This window comes from Mustela lutreola, chromosome 4 (assembly GCF_030435805.1).
Source record: "Mustela lutreola isolate mMusLut2 chromosome 4, mMusLut2.pri, whole genome shotgun sequence".
Classification (NCBI taxonomy): Eukaryota; Metazoa; Chordata; class Mammalia; order Carnivora; family Mustelidae; genus Mustela; species Mustela lutreola.
Window position 1 is genome coordinate 112,208,960 of NC_081293.1, and position 19,895 is coordinate 112,228,854.

The following is a 19,895-nucleotide window of genomic DNA, read 5'->3' on the forward strand; positions in this document are numbered from 1 at the left end:
TTCTGAGGAAGTATGACGAGTCTTCAGGGATCAAATTAGTCTCAGTTGGTAGAAATGGGAGCCTGGGGGGACCAGGAGAAAGTTCCTCCCATCAACCAGACTGTTGTCTTCCTGCTCCTCATGTAATCGAATAAATCCTGTGATTCTTCAAGGGAGGCCAGGGACAGATGTTAAATAACAATTCCTGAAGAAAGAGTATCTGTTTGGGGTACTCTTGGCAACGTGCTCTCCAGATCAGCCATATAATTACTGGCAATGAAGCATTGTGGAGGATGTGGCTTTTGCTTGGCTAAAAGCCTGGTTACCGAATCAGGAGCTAAAATGTGCTGCTGCTTTATCTTCAGTTTATCGGGCTGTGCTGAATATTCATGTAAAGCTCATAAGCTACATCATCTTTCTCCACAAACCCTCCTCTCCCAACCACACCCTCACAAGGCCAAGTAGACACTGAGGCACAGAGAGCACGAGAAGCAGCATCTTCCACGCACAGGTTTGGAGTTATTTCCCAGCAGCAAACTGGGCACACAGGGAACTTGGGAACTCTCTGGGCCCATAGGCAACCACTTAGGGGCCCCGAGGCAGGGAACACAAGCTTTTGGGAAGAAGGGGAACTGGTTGGTGCAATGAGAAGGGTGGGCTTAACTTTGGAAAACCGTGTGCAGTTTCCTCAAAAAGTTAAAAATACCACTACTGGGTATTTACCCCACAGATACAGATGTCATTAAAAGAAGGGTCATGTGCACCCCAATGTTTATAGCAGTAATGTCCAAAATAGCCAAACGGTGGAAGGAGTCGAGATGCCCTTCAACAGATGAATGGATAAAGAAGATGTGGTCCACATACACAATGGAATATTACTCAGGCATCAGAAAGGATGAATACTCAACTTTTGTATCAACACGGATGGGACTGGAGGAGATTATGCTGAGTGAAGTAAGTCAAGCAGAGAGAGTCAATTATCATATGGTTCCACTTATTTGTGGAGTGTAGGGAATAGCATGGATGTCATTAGGAGAAGGAAGGGAAAAATGGAGGTGGGGGGAATCAGAGGGGGAGACAAACCATGAAAGACTGTGGACTCCGGGAATCAAACTGAGGGGTTTAGAGGGGAGGAGGGTGGGGGGATGGGTGAGCTTGGTGGTGGGTATTAGGAAGGACATGGATTGCATGGAGCACTGGGTGTTATACGTAAACAACGAATCATGGAGCACTACATCGAAAACTAATGATGTACTGAATGGTGACTGACATAGCATAATTTAAAAAAAAAAAAAAGAAGAAGAAGAAGAAGGGTGGGCTTATGCAAAGTGGGAGGGGTCTTGGATGATGTTTTTCCAGGTTTCTTACTCCTTTGCAACCAAAGCCCAGGCAGAGAAGAGGCCAGAATTCTGGAAAGGGAACAGAGGTTTTGAGGAGAAAGAGGCTCTGTTTGCCTCTCCACTGGGAGGGCTTCACAGACCCAGGAGGGCACACATGGAAAGCCTCTCAAGAGTCACTACAGAACCAACAGAAACCCAGACGCTCAGGACCCCTCACAGATCACTCTTGGTGGCGTCGAGCCACGCCTTTGCTGCTTTCCCTCTGCATATGTCCTAATGACCTCTACTTCATATAATCGTGTGACCTGTGGGACGCACGCTCCATTTGGTGGGTCTGAATGAATCCTGCCCACAATCAACACTTTCAAAGTCTCCCGTTCTGGGTTCCTAGCTTCAGGAGAAACCGGGCTGCAATCTGTTTAGCGGCTACCTTGACCCTAGCCTCGGGCGGCGTGTCCCACGTGCGGCGTCTCATTTACAGAAGGAACTGCAAGGAACTGCAGAAGGAACTCACCTCAGTCCTTTGCTGAGTCATGAATCTTTGCGTTTTATCACCCCTGAAAGGAGCACACAGCCAAAGAGCACACGGCTAAGTGCACAGATTTGGGGGTGAGACACACCCGGGTTCAAAGCCTGACTTAGCTGTGTGATCTTTGGAAAAGTTCTTAACCTTTCTGAGCCTCGAACTGCTTACCTATAGAATGACAATAATAAAATCTGTTCATGGGATTTTTTTTCCCGAAGACTAAATATGATAACGTATGTCAAGCACTATGGGCTTAATTCATAGAAGCCCTCAATGTATAGAAACTATTATGAAAGGGAGTGGTTTCCTTATATTTTATCAAAATGGTATAAGGAAGCGCAGGGTGTGTGGTCCTGTTTAAGGGAGACCTGGGTCTGCATTACTCACAATTGCACTCTGAGGACCACAGTAAGCAGTCCAAACATGAGGCCGGCTAGTAAACCGAGGTCCAGCCCCAGAATGATGGATGCTATGCACGTAAACACCCAGATAACCTAGGACAAAACAGAAAAGGAAGAACTGCTTTAATCCAGCAGGGGCCGTCCAGTGAGAGACTACCTGTGAAAACAGATCAACTGTCCATGAACAAATCACAGCTTTTTTTTATATATACTCGGACTCTACTTCATGTTAAGAGGAAGTGGAAATTGACCTTTCTGGTAAAGACCGACTGTCCCATTTCAACGTGCTTTCATGACTTTTAAATAGGGAAAATACGAACAAAGTTCAAAGTGGAATTAATATGAAAAAGGTCTACAGTGAAAAGTCTTGCTCCCAACCCCCTCCCTTCTCCATCCATCCAGCCTCTCTCCCTGTGTTCTCTTCTGTTTTCTCATGTGTCTCTGGCACGTGCATGTGCGCACTTTTCGCCAGCATCGTTTTCTGCAAATACAAGCAAATATGACTGAACAGCAGTATTTTCTTTTCCCGTCTTTTCATGCATTGTACACACTATGCCATGCTGTGCTGGTCTCTTTTTCACTTTACAATGCATCTTGGAGGGATGCATTTTTCTCCTTTCTGTCTGCCATAGTTTAAATGAGAGCAGGACTCGGAAGGATATAGCTTCTGGTTGTCACAGTTCCTTAGTTGCGAAGCTTACTTTGGTCAGAGTTAGACTCAGCAAGGGTTTTGTACTTTGGTTTTGCTTTGTTTTGTGTTTTGTTTGTCCTTCTATATTACAGAGGTTTTTTTTTTTTTTTTTTTTTTTAAAGAATTTGTTTTGTTTTTTAATTTGGTTGTTGGTCTGGTTGGTTTGTTTGGTGTTTGTTTGTAGGAGATTCTTCCTAGATGGCAAAAGATCTCCCCAGAGATCCAGGATGTTCACAAAACTTGGCTTCAGAGCCTTGGCTTATACACACAATTCTAGTTTCTTCTCTGGGAATCCCAAAAGGCAAATGAGATTTAGGAGACATGTCCCCCACATAATGATGTGGCAGGAGGCACATAAGAACCAAATCTTGGCTGGGTGGCTCAGTTAGTTAACTGTCTGCCTTCTTCTCGGGTCATAATCTTGGGGGTCCTGGCATTAAGTCCTATATTGGACTCTGTGCTCAGTGGTGAGCCTGCTTCTCCCTCTCCCTCTGCCTGCCACTCCCCCTGCTTGTGCGCTCGCTCGCTCTCTCTCTGTCAAGTAGATAAATAACATCTTTTAAAAAAAAAAAAGAATAAGAAGAACCAAATCTTATTTCAGACAAAAACAGGCAGTAAGTGACTTACAGCATCTATCTTATTCTGTCTCCACAGACGAGGAATGTCACACACTTGCATGAACATCCCTTTCAGGTTGGCGATGACAACGGCAGCCAAGACCGACTGCAGGGAGAGACAGGGAAGGCTGTGTTATTCAGGGCAAGGGCTTTCCACCGGGTGAGTTTTAAACCTCCTGTTATTTCTCCGGTGGCTGAGCAGGGAAGCGAGATTATGCAATCAATATGCTGAGAAGCAGGGCTGTACCTTCTGCAAGGGTTCCAGCAGCTTCCCCAGGGCGACGATGGCGATCATCACGATCCCAGCCGAGATGATGCCGGCAATCTGAAAGACACACACCTGCCATGAGCAGGGCTCAGCCTCCCCACTGGTGTCTAGCTTGTGGGATGCGGGTACGTGCAGGACAGTCTGTTTGCAGGGCTGCTTGACGCTGCCCTACTCCCTCCTCCTGCTCAATACTGTTGAGAGAAATGAGAATTAGTTCCAAAAACTCTCCACAACGGAAGGAAAAAAGTGGGCAACATACACAGGGTGGCTATCGCAGAGGAATTAAAGGAAACGTGGAGACGGAGCCTGCGCAGGGAAAGCCAGCGGCACCGGGATTGCTGCACGATGTGTTACTGACCTAGAGCTTCGGTGTCCCGTCGGGAGGCCAGACTTGTAACCATTTGCCAGAGCGGGGCCACCTCTTCCCCCAAGAAATAAACTGTGCCATTCACATCGGATTCTACGCATCGTAGAAGGCGCAGCCCTAACAGCGATTCTGACAACACTTGGTACTAACGGCATATGATTCCCACAAAAATCGCAGAGGAACTAAATGGCCCGGTCCCAGCACAAATTCAGAATGCTACACGAGCACCAGGACACGTGGGACCGCATCCCCTGCTCCTCTGTCCCCAGACACAGGCTCAGAGTGTGGCCCCAGGGACGGGGCCACCAGCACGCGGGGCATAAAGGACCTTCAGAAACTTTACCTTCGCTGGCCAAAAAGCTCTGCTAAGATCCGTGAATAGTTAGGAGAGAGGCTGAGGGGTGGGGCTATTCTCTGGTGTGATTAGCACTGAGATGGCTGCCGCGTGGCGGAGGTGAAGACCAGAAACTCTGAAACAGAGGAGAAAAGGAGACAGAGCACCAGAAGCAAAGAAGTGGGAGAAGCAACAGGGAAGACAGGCTGGGGCACAAGTGCCGCCGGCTGCTAGAGGTTGCAGGTGAAGAGAGAGATCAGGCCCACATCAAAGGAAAATCCAGAAACATCAGAAAACTTCAAAGTCACAGTCTTCCCACCTGGCAAATGGATCATTCCAACCTTCTCATTATGGTTAGATTATGTATCTGTTGGACTAGAAACTTCGCTTTGTACTTCCAGACTTCTTTTTTGGGCTCTGTTGCCCCTTAGCACCACACCTCTAGGAGGCCTGTACCTTGGTGGCTTTCCCTCTCCTATCTGAGCAGAGAAACTAATATCCTCTCTCTACCTATCCATCCATGCTCCTTCCTTCCCTTTTTGTTCCTCCCTCCCTCCCTTCCATATAATGGCATAACCAGCACTGGTCGCCAATCACGAGCCACTTGCATCTCGCTGTGGATGTGGGGCTCTGCGAGTAGCTGAAAGAAACGGAGATCTGGGGACAGAGATCACAGCCAGCTGCCCAGCTCCTGCCGGGAGAATGGCCACCTACCCGCCTGGTACATGGGACAGGAAGCCGCCAATGATGGGGACCGACATGAATCCTGGCCACTCTCTTAAAATCTGAGAGGATTTTGTTACTTGTACTTACTTTTAAGGCTGGAATTGCGGTAGATTTTATATCTATGAGCACATTCAATCACTAGATAATTAATGATTCTAAGTGAGAATGTAATCAGATCAGAGAACAGTTAGTAATCAGAGTTTCTGGTGAGTCCGTAGGAGTCAGGTGAGGGTGAGAGAAAGAACGGGCTGTACCGTTAAGCCCTGCTGCAGTCTGAGAATGTGCTGCACACAGCGAGCACTAACCCTCGCTACCCTGTTCATTCAGCTGGGAGAGGACTGGTTCTTCTGTGTCAGGGACAACATATGTATCACTGGGACACGATGCTCCCCTACCGTGAGGAGCGACAGATGGGAACAATCAGCATTCACAAGAACGCGCCAGGACTTTCTAGACGTTTTTATTCAATCCTCACAACATCCCTTTGAGTGGATGCAGTTAATGTTCCCATTTTATAGATGCTGACACCAAGGTCCCCAACATGAGAGAAAGCCCGAGAAGCCACACAACAGGGGGAGACCATCCAGTTTATGTAGTCATGAGTCCCTGGATTTCAGTCCAGGCACTTGGACTTTTAACCCCAGAACTCAGTATACATTTCAGTAATTAAATGTCAAGCCCCTTCTGTGCTTGCTTCATTCCTCACTACTGAAATGCTGGCATCCTTCATTCCTAAATATAATACATGCCAGTGTGTGGCGGTGGGTGTTAGCTTACCAGAACACCATTATCCCCAAGCCCTCTGCCAAGGAGTCGCTTTACACGGGCATTCTTCCTGGGCCGGCTGGCCCGTGCCTCCTTTGAGCCTGCACGCCACAGCAGGAGAGTGGACATCACCCGTGGGGGACCCGCCTACACCCGCATACAGCCCCGGGCCCTGGAGAGTCTGTCAATGCCCCATCTCCGATGATAGCAGAGCGCTTTCATCTTACTTCAACTCGTGTGCTGACAGCCGCCACTGGAACATGGGGCAGCTCTGGAAATCACCTCTGACCTCTTCTCCCCGACCACAGACGCCTGGCTTGGCCTCCTGGTACGGGCTGGATTGTCTTCCCTGCTCCCACAGAGCTAGAAAGGTCTGGTCTGTCTCCCCCTCACCCCAAAAAAAGGAAGTTCAATTTTAAAAAGAAAATTTCTGAAAATTAAAATTAGATGTTGTTCAACAGGACCCAAGAAATTGGAAGAGGCCCATTCTTCCAATCCCCCTACACAGAGATCCATTATAAATGGGAAAGGAGCATCACATGTGCCCTGGGGACAATTAAGGCTCCTCTTGGGCAGGCCACTGTAGGGAGTCACTAGTTTTCTCAATCTCTTTCACACTGCTTTGTGTCCCTGACATAACAAAGCCTAACTGAAGCTCCTGTGTGTCCTAGTACTTACCTTGTATTCAATGACATCCTTCTTTATAGTCTCAATACACTTTTTACAATACCTCTGTGTGGGGAAGGGAACCACCCCCCAGGCACAACAGAAACACAATTCCTGAGCCTGTCCCTTGCCGCCATTCACCTGTTTTGGCAAATCTGACCCCATGCCCCGCTAGAAAGGATAGCCTTTGAGAATGGCTCCTTAGCTTTGTGGCCAAAGGTGGGGTGATTCAGAGATGAACTGGGATGCCAGATTTGAGGTCCCTTTGTGAAGGTAACAACCTAAAACCACACTGATAAGATTAAATCCATGGGTAGAACTTCAGGAACAAAAATCATCCTCGAGAGGAAAGGCCAAAATGTTATCACCAAAATATCCCCGGCTGGCAGATTTGTTCTGTGGGACGAAGGCTTCTAGAGGAAATTCTATCAGGAACTTCCTATCAGGAACTTTCCTGATCCTTGGAAAGGAAACATAGTGGACACTTTGGATTCTCCCGAAAATGCAACAGCTCACTAACACCAGAAAGTGCGTGCTCCGTCTTCTCTATCTCCAGATAACACATTGATAAAAATCAGCATTCTTTACCACTGATTTCCTTGTCAGTTCTTCTTATCCCGGAAACCCAGGTTGCAGGTCAATACAGCCACCTGCGAGCTGAGCACTGACACAGAGATTCCTTTGAGGATCTGGGCATTGGGAAACCGTCAATGTCAGAGAGGTTTCTGGGGAGGAGATGGATCAAGTTGGTAAGTGAGCCCCAGGTCAGATCTGCTCAGATCTGCTCGGATCTGTGCCTCCCGAGGCAGAAGCCTCCGCGCTCCAAGGCTACTTGCCTTACTCGGCTCTCCTAAATGCCTTTCCGGGTGCTGTTCCCCGGCCCATCCCTTGCAGGACCGTGACACCCCCACGCTGCTGTGCCTTACCTGGGTCTTTCCCCCGGTGCTCTCCTGGACGGCGGTGCGGGACAGGGCAGTGGTGGCCACAAAACAAGAGAAGAATCCCGAGAAGATGTTGCTGATCCCAAAGGCAATGAATTCCTAAGGCAGAGACCGGGGGACAGGGATGCTACGAATAGAATCACTGGGCAAGACCTGCCAAGAGTTTAAGGAAAAAGAGGAGGAAAGCAAGCTCCCAAGCCCACCCTGTCTGGTAGCCCCAGACACTGCCCATGCTTGCACACGTGGAGCAATTTAAAATCAGCTCACCTGAACAAGGGCCCGTGTGTACAAGAGCCTGAATTTAAAACGGTCACAACCATCATCGCTGGCGTTTGCTGCACTGTTTTGCTATATTATAGCTCCCCTTATGAAATATATCCAGAGACACTGGACTGCATGAAGGATTCTCATGCTGACCTCATATGTGAGCGTTGAATGTTATTTAGGACCTGACTGAATTAACTCTTAGAATTCGGCTGGCTTCAACTTATTTCTTAAAAAGAAAAGAGACGCAGCCTGCGTATTTCAAAATAATTTCAACTAGCACGTGGAAGAGGGAAACCAGCTCGACAAGGACTGATGAAAGAAACCAATCCCTTCTCCAGCAGACAACTAAGTCTGTCCCGCTTATGCCTTTCTCTTCTTTGCCGCCCTACAAAAGCAGGTCAGCGCAAGGGTGACCGTACCTGGTTCCCATCGATGGTGTAATCGTACTTGATGGCATAAACTTTGCCCACAGACACCGCAATAGCATAAGCCACCACGGCGATGGAAAACGAGGCAGCCAGCATCTCAGAAAACAGACTCACAGGTGGAAGTATGGGAGGCAAAAACCTAGTGAGTTTTCAAACAAACAAACAAACAAACAAACAAACGCAGTGAGGATTTGACCACAGTTCTCTGTTCCTACCTCGTCAAAGGCTATATCCACCCAGACCCAAGTCAGGCATGAAATTGCTTGATCCCGAGGGAAGAAAGCAGATTGGGACAACTAAGTGGTAGCATTGCTTTTACAGTTTTTAATTAGAAGTTGGCGCTCTCTCATGAGCTGACTTCTTCATCCCCTCTACAAATGCTGCCTTATCTATACCCCTGACACAAATAAATGTGTCATTATGGATTCTGTAGTATACAGCCTGATGCCACGCCATTTCACACATTAGTGTTTCTCCTCACACAATTTTATCTTAAAGGTCTTTGAATTTAAAAGATAGTCTGGCCATAAAATGAGATTTGCCTTGTGGGAAGAGATGTCGGGTCTATGAAAGAGACAAACGATAATTGGATGCTAAAAGAGCTGAGTAAAAAATCCGCATCTTAAGAGCCACGATATTTAAAATCTTGAGTCCAGATGAGATTACATTTATGTAATTATCAGAATGCTCCAGAATCACAATGACTAAGACTAGTGACTGTGGGGTTGAACGGCTACTGTTGGACATACCAGAACTGTTCTACAGACCATGTAAAGAAATAAACCTAAGGGCATCTGGCTGGCTCAGTCAGTATAACATGTGATGCTTGATCTCAGGGTTGTGAGCTTAAGCCCCATTTTGGGCACAAAAGCCCACTTAAAAAGGAAAAAAAGGAAGGAGGGAGGGAAGGAAGGAAACCTACATGTTTATAATCATTCAGTTGTCCCCAAATATGAAAACTGGGGGAATGGCTTTTATGTACCTGTATCTTGATGACTTATCCATAGAGCGTACAGCCAGAGGTCCCTAGCCAAAAAACCTCCAAAACAAACAAACAGAAAAACCCCACCAAAACAATCTCCCTCACCTACCTCACTTATGTCTGAGTTTCCTTTAATAGGAAACTACATTCCCCTCCTCTAATCAGAGGGAGGTGCTATAGCAGAAATAAGATTGTTAAAAAAAACCACAGAGGGCGCCTGGGTGGCTCAGTGGGTTAAGCCGCTGCCTTCGGCACAGGTCATGATCTCAGGGTCCTGGGATCGAGTCCCGCATCGGGCTCTCTGCTCAGCAGGGAGCCTGCTTCCTTCTCTCTCTCTCTCTCTGCCTGCCTCTCAGTGTACTTGTAATTTCTCTCTGTCAAATAAATAAATGAAATCTTTAAAAAAAAAAAAAAAACCACAGAAATTTAGAGCTAGCTAATATCCTGATATCATCCAAATTAATATGCTCATCTAATATCCTAGAAATGGTTGAATCTACGTCTCTCCTTTTGTTGATAAGGGAACTGAGGTCCAGAGACATGAAGTGACTTGTTCAAGGTCATTTAGTAAGGTCTAGTATGAATGTTGATTTCGTGCGTAACAAGATCTGTCTGATTCTCTGCCCCAGTAGCCTTTTTCTCCCCACAGGTGAGGTTACTTTCCAGACTCCTTTTTTCCCACATCTCATCCTGACTCACAAGATTTGTATCACACCTCTGCTCATCAGGACGTGGGCTTGGACATCACTTCTTAAAACAAGGCTTGTGGGGACACCTGGGTGGCTCAGTGGGTTAAGTATCAGCCTTTGGCTCAGGTCATGATCCCAGTATCCTGGGATCGAGTCCCACATTGGGCTCCCTGCTCAGTGGAGAGCCTCCTTCTCTCTCTGCCTGCCACTCCCCCTGTTTGTGTGAGCGCTCTCTGACAAATAAAGAAAATCTTTATATACTATCAGGCTTGTGACTCATTCCCAAGACCCAATCAGCCTTACTCGAGGTAATTCAGTCTGTCCAGATACCTTTCCAGTCCTACAGAGTTCAGCTTTGATTGTGACCTAATGCCCACTGCCTGCCTGCCAACTTCTCTAATGCCAGGGCCTTCTACCAGGTCCTTGATTCTCCAGGGTCACAAAGTGTAAACACAGAGACTTAAAGTCAAAGGATGTAAATGCTGGCTCCATGGCTCTGTATGAAACTGACTGACTGACTGACTTGGGGCATATTATTCAAGATTCCCAAGTCCCAGTTTCTTCAGCTGTCAAATGGGGGCTATATACTCTTCTCATAGGGTTATTGGAAGGAGTCAAGGAAGGATGATGTGAGTAAGTAATCAGTACCTACGCACATAGTAGGTGCTCAGTAAGTGTAGGGAGACCCTGAATGTACCACAGCTGCCATCCATTTGTATTACCTTGCTAGTTCTTAGCAGGGCTGATTTTTGGCTTCACGTCACTCACTTGGGACCCACACTGGACACCTTCCAATGACCTCTGAGTTGTCTTTCCCTTACCTCCTGCCCTTCTTCAGGGGCCCTGTTTGGCTACAGCCAACCCTCCCATGTGTGGCCTGATCATGAGCTAATGCTATGAAGGTGAGTGAGGGTGAAGGAGGCTTTTCTGAAAAGATAAGGGTGGGGAGTGGTGGGACCCTAGAACGGAGAGTCAGGCGTGATCAACATGATTCCATTTACTTGAGGTTGGCCCTGAACACTTGGCAAATGCACCACCGCTCCAACTAGAATGGAAAAGTGGCCTTCCAAAGGCAGCCAGGAGAAAACCCCCGATGATTCTGCTGACCTCCCCTGCCCCGTTCCCCCTGCGCCACACTCTCAAACACAAGTGCAAAGCACATCACTTTGAAAGCAGTGGAAACAAACATGACAGTGACATCCTCTGGTACCAGTACCTGCTGGCTATCTAACAGTGAGTCTGGTCATAATTGTGGGAGGTTAATGTTACCAATCTAGCAAACATCTGGGTTTCTTTTTTAATGCCGTATGTTGAAATTACAGCGTACTGCACTTGGTCCATTCAGTGCATTTTATGAGAGATCTCACTGGCATTTTAGAACAAGCCCGAATTAGGAGAACCCCCTCACCCATCTAGGTGGTGACAGAAGTGCACGAAGATACTCAACTCTACTTTCCGAACTCACCAAACTACCAAATATATAGAAAACCTCCCTTAAGATGATGCATTTTATTCGTGAGAACCAATGACATAATTATTACCCAAGATTGATTAAACTAATTGGTGGAGAATTAAGGCCAGCTGTCCCTTATTTCTCAAGCAGATTGTTCTCAGTGTGATAAATGTGACTAACCATGATTCTATTTGTATTATATTGTAATTATACACAGGAGTTTAAGTCAGGAGTCTGGTGGTGACTGTGTAAGTCCTGCCACATTTTAAGAAAATGAAGAAAAAAACCTTAGAGCCTATGGGAGCTGCTTTTCAACAAATGGCTCAAACTTTCTCTACACACACAGTTTGTCTGACCGTTTGCACCAGTGGGTGCTTCCTTAAGATCACACACGGGGAAGACTATGGAAGGAGCATCAGTGAAATGAAGCTTATAATAAAAGGTTTCTTTTAAATAGAAAGTACTGATTTAGTATAGCCTAAGAGGAGCTCCGCACTCACCCCCTTGGGATGGATTTAACAATGCCAGCATTGTAATTTTTTTCCAGGTCGGCTCCATATGAAATGGCAGTAGCAATTATTGTCTGAAATAAAACAAAAGAGGTTCAAAAATTTAAAAAACTACATGTTTTAACAACTCCTCACCCCCTTTCTTTGGTCTCCTCCTTAGGAAGCCTGCCCTGTTGGTTTCTGTCTTTCTATTTTTTTTTTTTTAAATCCAAGTACAGTTAACATACATTATATTAACACACATTATATTAGTTTCAGATGTGCGGTAAAATGATATGACTTTTCTCTGCATTACTCAGTGTTCATCAAGATAAAACAGTGCTCTTATTCCCCCTTTATCTTTTTCCCTAATCCCTAACCTACCTCCCCTCTGGCAACCACTAGTTCGTTCTCTGTATTTAAGAATCTGGGTTTTTTTTTTAATTTGTGGAACATAAGGAATAGCATGGAGGGCATTAGGAGAAGGAAGGGAAAAATGAAAACGGGGGAGTCAGAGGGGGCGATAAACCATGAGAGACTATGGACTCCAGGAAACAAACTGACGGTTTTGGAAGGGAGGTAGGTGGAGAGATGGGCTAGCCTGGTGATGGGTATTAAGGAGGGCACAGATTGCATGGAGCACTGGGTGTTATACTTAAACAATGAATCACGGAACACTACATCAAAAGCTAATGATGTGCTGTATGGTGACTAACATAATTCAATAAAAAATAAATTTAAAAATTAAATTACAAAAAGAATCTGGGGGGTTTTGTTTGTCTCTTTTTTGTTTGTTTGTTTCTTAAATTCCATATATGAGTGAAATCATTTAGTATCTCTCTTTCTCTGACTTATTTCACCAAGCATGATACTCTCTAGCTCCAACCATGTTGTTGTAGATGGCAAGGTTTCATTCTTTTTTATGGCTGAGTAATATTCCATATTTATATATATATATTACAACTTCTTATTAAACTCATTAATGCTGAACTTTCTAATTACATGTTTTACTTACCACAATTACTTCTATAGGAATAGGGACTGGAATTTTGTGCTTAAATCGGTCATTCACTTCTTTAACCGCCATACAGATGATAATGGTGAGTAATCCAGCAATGAAATCAGCAAGGTTGGTGTTGCCAACATTTTGAAAAATCTCAATCAGAGTCTGTATAAAGAAAACAATTGTATATTCTTCCCACATGAAAAATCATGATAACATCATCAAACAGCACTTAAAAATTTCATGTAAAATCATAAAAATGAGTTCGGCTAATACAGAGACCATTAAAAACATCCGGTCTTAACAGTACATATACCAAGTTAATGATGCTTAATTGGAGTGGTAAAACCATGGGTGATTTCTACTTTTTTGTTCATCTGCACTTTTTTACAATAAAAATGAGATGTTTTAAAAGAAAAAATTTCATTACATACTGAATTTTACTTGCAGAAAAGCTTTAAAAATTTATATCTTAAAGCGGTTTTATAGGGACTATTAAGTGACCTAATTTCACAATGTCGATGTGCTATTATTGAGACTAAAAACTCACAAACCAAAAAGTCCCAATTAGCCAATATTTTAGGTAAAACTCTTCCCCAACCTGAATGAGATGGCTGGAAATAAAAATGCCTAAATACTTTATATGTAGCTACATAGGGTCTGATCCACTCTTCATCCTGAAGAAAAACTACTAAATTGATACATTGTTCAAATATAAATTTTTAGGGGCACCTGGGTGGCTCAGTGAACAAGCCTCTGCCTTCGGCTCAGGTCATGATCTCAGGGTCCTGGGATGGAGCCCTGCATCGGGCTCTCTGCTCAGCAGGGACCTGCTTCCCTTTCTCTCTCTCTCTGCCTACCTCTCTGCTTAATTGTGATCTCTGTCAAATAAATAAATAAAATCTTTAAATATATATATATATAATATATATATAAATTTTTAGAAATTAATTTGGTACTTAGTTCAAACTTGAACTAAAATGACTTAAATAAAAACAACTCTTTTCAAGTGGGCAGACAAGCCAACTCAAGAATAAATTCGTCTTGTTTTGTAAATAGGAGGTTTCTGGGAATCAAGGGAGATTAGCAAGGGAGACTCCCAGGGAAGAACACTAATACCTTTGTTCCCGCAGCTTGGGTCCTGTAGAAGGCATGATTTCAGAGGTATTCTTTCATTCTTTGAAACAAATAATCTCTCAGTGAAGGTTACTTTTTTTTTTTTGAATGAGTCCCTTTATAGATACATTTTTATATGAAAACAAAGGAATGAAGTATCTTATTGTTTATAACATGTATTACTTAATTTTATAGACAAGCTTTATTTTAAATAATCACAATGGCAGTCAATAACAGTTATGTATAAAGAGCCTTAAGTGATCCAGCAGTCGTTTGGCCAGCAGCTCCAAGAGTAAGGGAATGACAGGAGAAGTTGTTATGCTAGCAAAAGACGTCCACCGAGTGCCTGAACTAGAGTTCAAGCATTTGACTTACAGGAAGCCTCTTGGACTTTCACTCAGAGAGTATTTTTGCTCTTGCTTGATACCCAATACCAACAAATTTACTTTGCCTTCCTGAGGCAGTCAAAATTGAGAGAGGCAGTTACAGGGAGAGCAAAAGAGGAAGCTAACGATAGCAGGGTAAAAAGGAGAAAATGGCGGCCCCTGGGTGGTTCAGTTGGTTATGCATCTGACTCTCAATTTCGGCTCAGGTCATGATCTCAGAGTCGTGGGATGGAGCCCTGCATGGGGCTCCCTGTTCAGTGGGGGATCTGTTTAGGATTCTCACTCTGCCTCTGCCCCTCCCCTGCTCATGCACACACACTCACACTCTCTTTCTCTCTCTCTCTAAAATAAATAAATCTTTTTTAAAAAGAGAGAGAGAAAACGGAGGAGTACCACAAGTGGGCACAGTAACAAGAATTTAGGGCATCTGCCTCAGGAGCCAACAGGCCCACATGTCTTGGTCTTATGGCATTGCTGCCTGGCCCTTTCCATCATCGGTTTTCTGATGACGAGCCTCATTAATTCATAAGCTGGATATAATATTTCACTTAATTGTTTATGTAGTAAAGGTTTACTTTCAACTCAAAAGGGAAAAACCCAAACTTGAAAACAAACAATCAGATAATGATCTCAATCACAAAAACATTTTCACCTTACAAAAATGATCACTCCAGGATTCCCATTTAATCTATGAGAGTCACTGAGAGCTTTGAATAAAAAGCACCTCTGGTTTATTAAAAGTGTAATATGGGTTGCAAAAAACAAAATCAGTTTATATTATGCAATTACATTAAGCAAGCATATACTAGTTGTTTATATAGTAAGATATCTCCTATGAAAAGTTCCACAATAAAAAGTTTAGTCTGTGTAGAAATAAAACTGAAGTAGTCAGACTATACTCAAAGATAACAGAAATGAGACTCTAAGGAAGCACCGAAAACTAATTCCAATTTTGTTTACTATTAAAATATTTCTTAAAATGTTTAAAATGTGGATACACGTATGAATCTGTATTTCAACCTAGTATTCTGAACAGGTTGAATCATAATAATGACCATTTCAGTGATGGGAAATATTTTACTCTATTTCCTACCATGCCTGGAGAATTTTAGGACCATTTCATTCAGATCATTTCTTCCTTTTTTGCCTAGCATTGCCTGGGGGTACAAAGCCATAAGAAACAGATCTATACCTGCTGTTACACATGAGGAAATTTATCAGTTAACTTCTAGTGCCAAATTTATTTTAATTCATCTCTATAAATAGAGCAAACCCTTTATAATCACCCCTTGCAGTCGGGCATTTCCTCCTACCAGAAACAATTTTTGCCCATACGTAGATCACCAGTTCAAGCGTTATTTTCCTTATTGGAATGGTTTAATTGGTACACACTGAAACAGATTCAAGAGAGTGTCTCATCGAGCTTAATGGTGGCTTTCAAAACTCCCATCATCCGGGCAGAACTTTTCAGTGTGGTCTTCCACCTCGTTAGAGGAAGAAATGAGGAGGTGGCCGTCATTTTGGTAAGCAAGCAGAAAGTCTCGCTTTGTCTATTGAGATAAGCCACTTAAAGTGAATGATAGGAAAACAATCACCCTTAAATGTGCTCTGTGATTTACTTACATAATTGAGAAGCTACTTGGTGGCATGGGGCGGGGAGGAGGGGTATTACTAACTTACTAACTGTGAATTCTGCCAATACCCTGTCTTTCCCCCTTCTGCGACCTCTATTCTCAGTGGCTCTGGCATCTGTGAGTTCAAGTTTTAGTTTTTCTTACTGTCCGGGTATTTCCTCCTCCAATTCCTCCTCCAATTCTTTGTACTGTTTTCCTTTTGGAGAGGAGCTGGGGGAGGGAAACAATCCAAAGTATAGCCTTATAACAAAAGAGATGTTAAAGGGACGTCTGGGTGGCTCAGTCAGTTAAGTGGTTGCCTTTGGCTCAGGTCATGATCCCAGGGTCCTGGGATTGAGTCCCATATTGGGCTCCCTGCTCAGCGGGGAGCCTGCTTCTCTCTCTGCCTCTGCCTGCCACTCTGTCTGCTTGCGTGCTCTTTCTGACAAATAAATAAATAAAATCTTAAAAAAGAGAGAGAGATTGAGAGAGAGATGTTAAGTTGCTACATGCCAGATAAAGTATCTTATAAAAATCTTCCAATTTTTCCTGGAGGAATCCCGACTACTCTGCATTTGTTGAAGGATTCTTTCATGAATGATTGTATCTGGTTATGTCACAAGCAAAATTCTCTGTTCAAGTACTGAGTGGTTCATTCAACCTTATGCAATCCTTTCCAAACCTGGGGATCCTTCCTTTTCTGAACAGCAAACTTAAGAGTCATGATGACACAGGGAAGATTGAAATATCTTCATCCAACCTGACTGCTCTGGAGGAATTTCTCACATAATTCTATGACACATTCTAACCTAAAATTTCAAGAGTAATGTTCAACAGACACGTAACAATTGTGTTTGGTTTTCAACTATTTTTGACCTTGTTCTAGGGTTTCTTGGTTCCCTGTTTGAAAGTGGGATCATTTGCAGCAAGCTTTGCCATAAACATAGTCCTAGAAAAGACACAAAGAAATGGAAAGACATTCCACGCTCATGGATTAGAAGAACAAATATTGTTAAAACGTCTGTACTACCCAAAGCAATCCACGCATTTAATGCAATCCCTATCAAAATATCAATAGCATTTTTCACAGAACAGAACTGGGACAAACAGTCCTAAAATTTGTATGGTACCACAAAAGACCCTGAAGACCCTGATTGCTAGCCAAAGCAATCATGAAAAAAGAAAACAAAAGTGGAGGTACCACAGTTCCAGATTTCAACTTGTGCAGCCACTCTGGAAAACAGTGTGGAGTTTCCTCAAAAAGTTAAAAATAGATCCATCCTACAACTCAGCAATTGCATGGTTGTAAATACTAGGTATTTATCCAAAGGATACAAGCATAGTGATTTGAAGGGTCACCTGCACCCCAATGTTCATTACAGCAAATGTCTACAATAGCCAAAATATGGAAGGAGCTCAAATGTCTACTGACAGATGAGAGGATAAAGAAGATGTGGTGTGTACACACACACACACACACACACACACACACACACACACAGGAATATTATGCAGCCATCAAAAGGAATGAACTCTTGCCATGGGCAACAGCGTAGATGGAGCTACAGGGTATTATGCCAAGTAAAACAAGTCAGTCAAAAAAAGACAAAAACCATATGATGTCACTCATATGTGGAATAGAAGAAACAAATCAAAAGAGCAAAATGAAAAAAAGAGAGGCAAACCAAGAAGAGATTCTTAACTATAAAGAACAAACTGATGGTTTCCGGAGGGGAGGGGAGTGGAGAGGATGGGGGAAATAGGTGAAGACACTAAGTACTTACTTTTGATGAGCCCCAGTTGATTTACGGAAGTAATGAATCATGATACTGAAACTAATATAGCACTGTATGTTAAGTATACTGGAATTAAAATAAAAGCTTGAAAAAAAACAAACAAACCATAGTCCTAGGAGACCAGAAGGACTCTTAGTATCTGCAGAGTTTCCCCCAATGGCCAGGGAATGAAGTTAACCACTGGCCTCAGGCTCCTGGGGTCTGTGTGGATGCGAGCCAAGCAACGTTCATGAAGAGGTGAGTACACTCAGTGAGGGGCTTCTTGCTGGATTCAGGGCATAGTGGATTTGTCTGGGGAGTAAATAGTTCCCAGCACACTGGAGATAGTCAGTAAACACCTACTGGACCGATGAACTGTATGAATGACAATGAAGGCATAAATGAATGAACGGTTGACAAGAGTATGAATGCAAGAAAAAGCAAGACGTGCCAAGGACTGCAAAGATGAGAGGGCCTGTCTGAGAAAGGCAGTCAGAAGGTTCCGAAATGAATCAAGCACTCGGTAGGAAAAAAAGCAACAATGACAAAAATAATTCTAAATCAAAAACCAGCCTGCATTCTTTTGAGAGATGGGTATGATATGATGGAATCTCATGTCACTGCGTTACTGTGTGAGTAACAGACCTATAGGCCTTATTAAGATGTGGAGGTGGGAATCCTTTAAAGCAATCTTCACCTCAACTTTTCCAGATAGGAGTAAACTCTCCAGGCTGCTTAAAGATGATTGAAGAAAGACCACACAACTTGCCACATGCTACGATAAAAAATCTTCATAATAAAAAATTTTTTGTTCTTCAAAAAAAAAAAAAAACAACAAAAACCCAGCCTGCATTAGTAGGCTGTCTCCTTGGGAACAGTGAGCTCCATGGGGTCTGTTCACCTTAGTAATGAAAATAATAACAATAGCAATAATAATAATGAATTCACTAAGGTCTTACTGTGAGCCAGATAGTGTACTAAATGCTTTATACAGATTTTCCTTTTTAATTCTCACAATTCTAAGAGGCAGTTACTGTTACTACTTCCATTTTACAGTTATGGACAGTGAGTTGTAGAGATGTGAAATATAACATGCCCCAAATCACATGGGTGGTAGGCAGTGGATTCAAGTTTCCAACTCAGCTCTACTGAAATTCAAAGCCTCTGGTTAATCACTATGTGAGACCGCCTCCTCTACCTTTTCTCACTGCACAGTACATGGCCACAGGCGCTGGGCAAGATCTGTTGAATGGCAAGGGCGACGTGGGATTACGGCATTGTCGCGAAACCGAGCAAATTCCTGACCACCTCTCTGATTTTTACATATGGATGCAGGGCCTCATGTTGTTTTAGAAGCTAATCCATGGGTCACTAAAGGACTTAAGCTCCGTTCTTAAGGCCAGCACATTATTTTTGAATAGTATCATTCTCCCCAAGCTAGGATGACATCATGTTACTATCATTACCATTTTCAAGCATCAATAGCATGCTTTATATAGAACGTATATTTAGATCCAAGAACTTTTTCAAATCTAATTAGTGTGATCTACATCCTTCTTTTGCATCTCTTTTGCATGTTGAATCATCTCCGAATCTAATGTTCCTTTTCATCTATAATTGCTGAGACATTTACATTATGCATTTTATGGACTCGCGCAGTTAGAAAGGGCTTTAGAGCTACATCTCCAGTCATTTCATGTTACAAATAAAAAAAGAAAGACTTGAGATATGAAATAATAATTCCAACCTAACTACTTTTTTTGAGTACTTATTATGTGCCAGCCTCTGGACCAAGTGCTTCTCTTATACCCTTATTTAACTTAACTATGAATATAGATATTATCACCAACTCTATTTGGCAGAAAAGGAAACTGAGGCATGGTGACTTGCTCATATAACTAGTAGGCAATAGAGTGAGGACATGACTCCAGGACATTCAGCTCCAAACCTGAGCTTTCAGCCACTATCCTCCATGGCGTGTCTACGGTCACTAAACTTCTCAGAGGCCAACTTGAAACTGGAACTCAAGTTCATGGCCTCCCAGACCAGACTTCACTTTATCCTATACCCTAAC

At 43.5% G+C, this 19,895-nt stretch overlaps 1 protein-coding gene across 1 annotated transcript in view; it reads right to left on the reverse strand.

The window, feature by feature from the left end:
• Window positions 1-19,895, reverse strand: part of SLC26A4 (solute carrier family 26 member 4) — a 50,717-nt gene that overhangs the window by 18,677 nt on the left and 12,145 nt on the right. The window contains exons 7-13 of the mRNA XM_059170805.1: window positions 12,944-13,096; window positions 11,941-12,023; window positions 8,308-8,455; window positions 7,607-7,720; window positions 3,802-3,879; window positions 3,565-3,660; window positions 2,233-2,339 (exon numbers count right to left, since the gene is read on the reverse strand). Coding sequence (XP_059026788.1) covers window positions 2,233-2,339; window positions 3,565-3,660; window positions 3,802-3,879; window positions 7,607-7,720; window positions 8,308-8,455; window positions 11,941-12,023; window positions 12,944-13,096 — 779 coding nt within the window. The remainder of the gene's footprint in view (window positions 1-2,232; window positions 2,340-3,564; window positions 3,661-3,801; window positions 3,880-7,606; window positions 7,721-8,307; window positions 8,456-11,940; window positions 12,024-12,943; window positions 13,097-19,895) is intronic.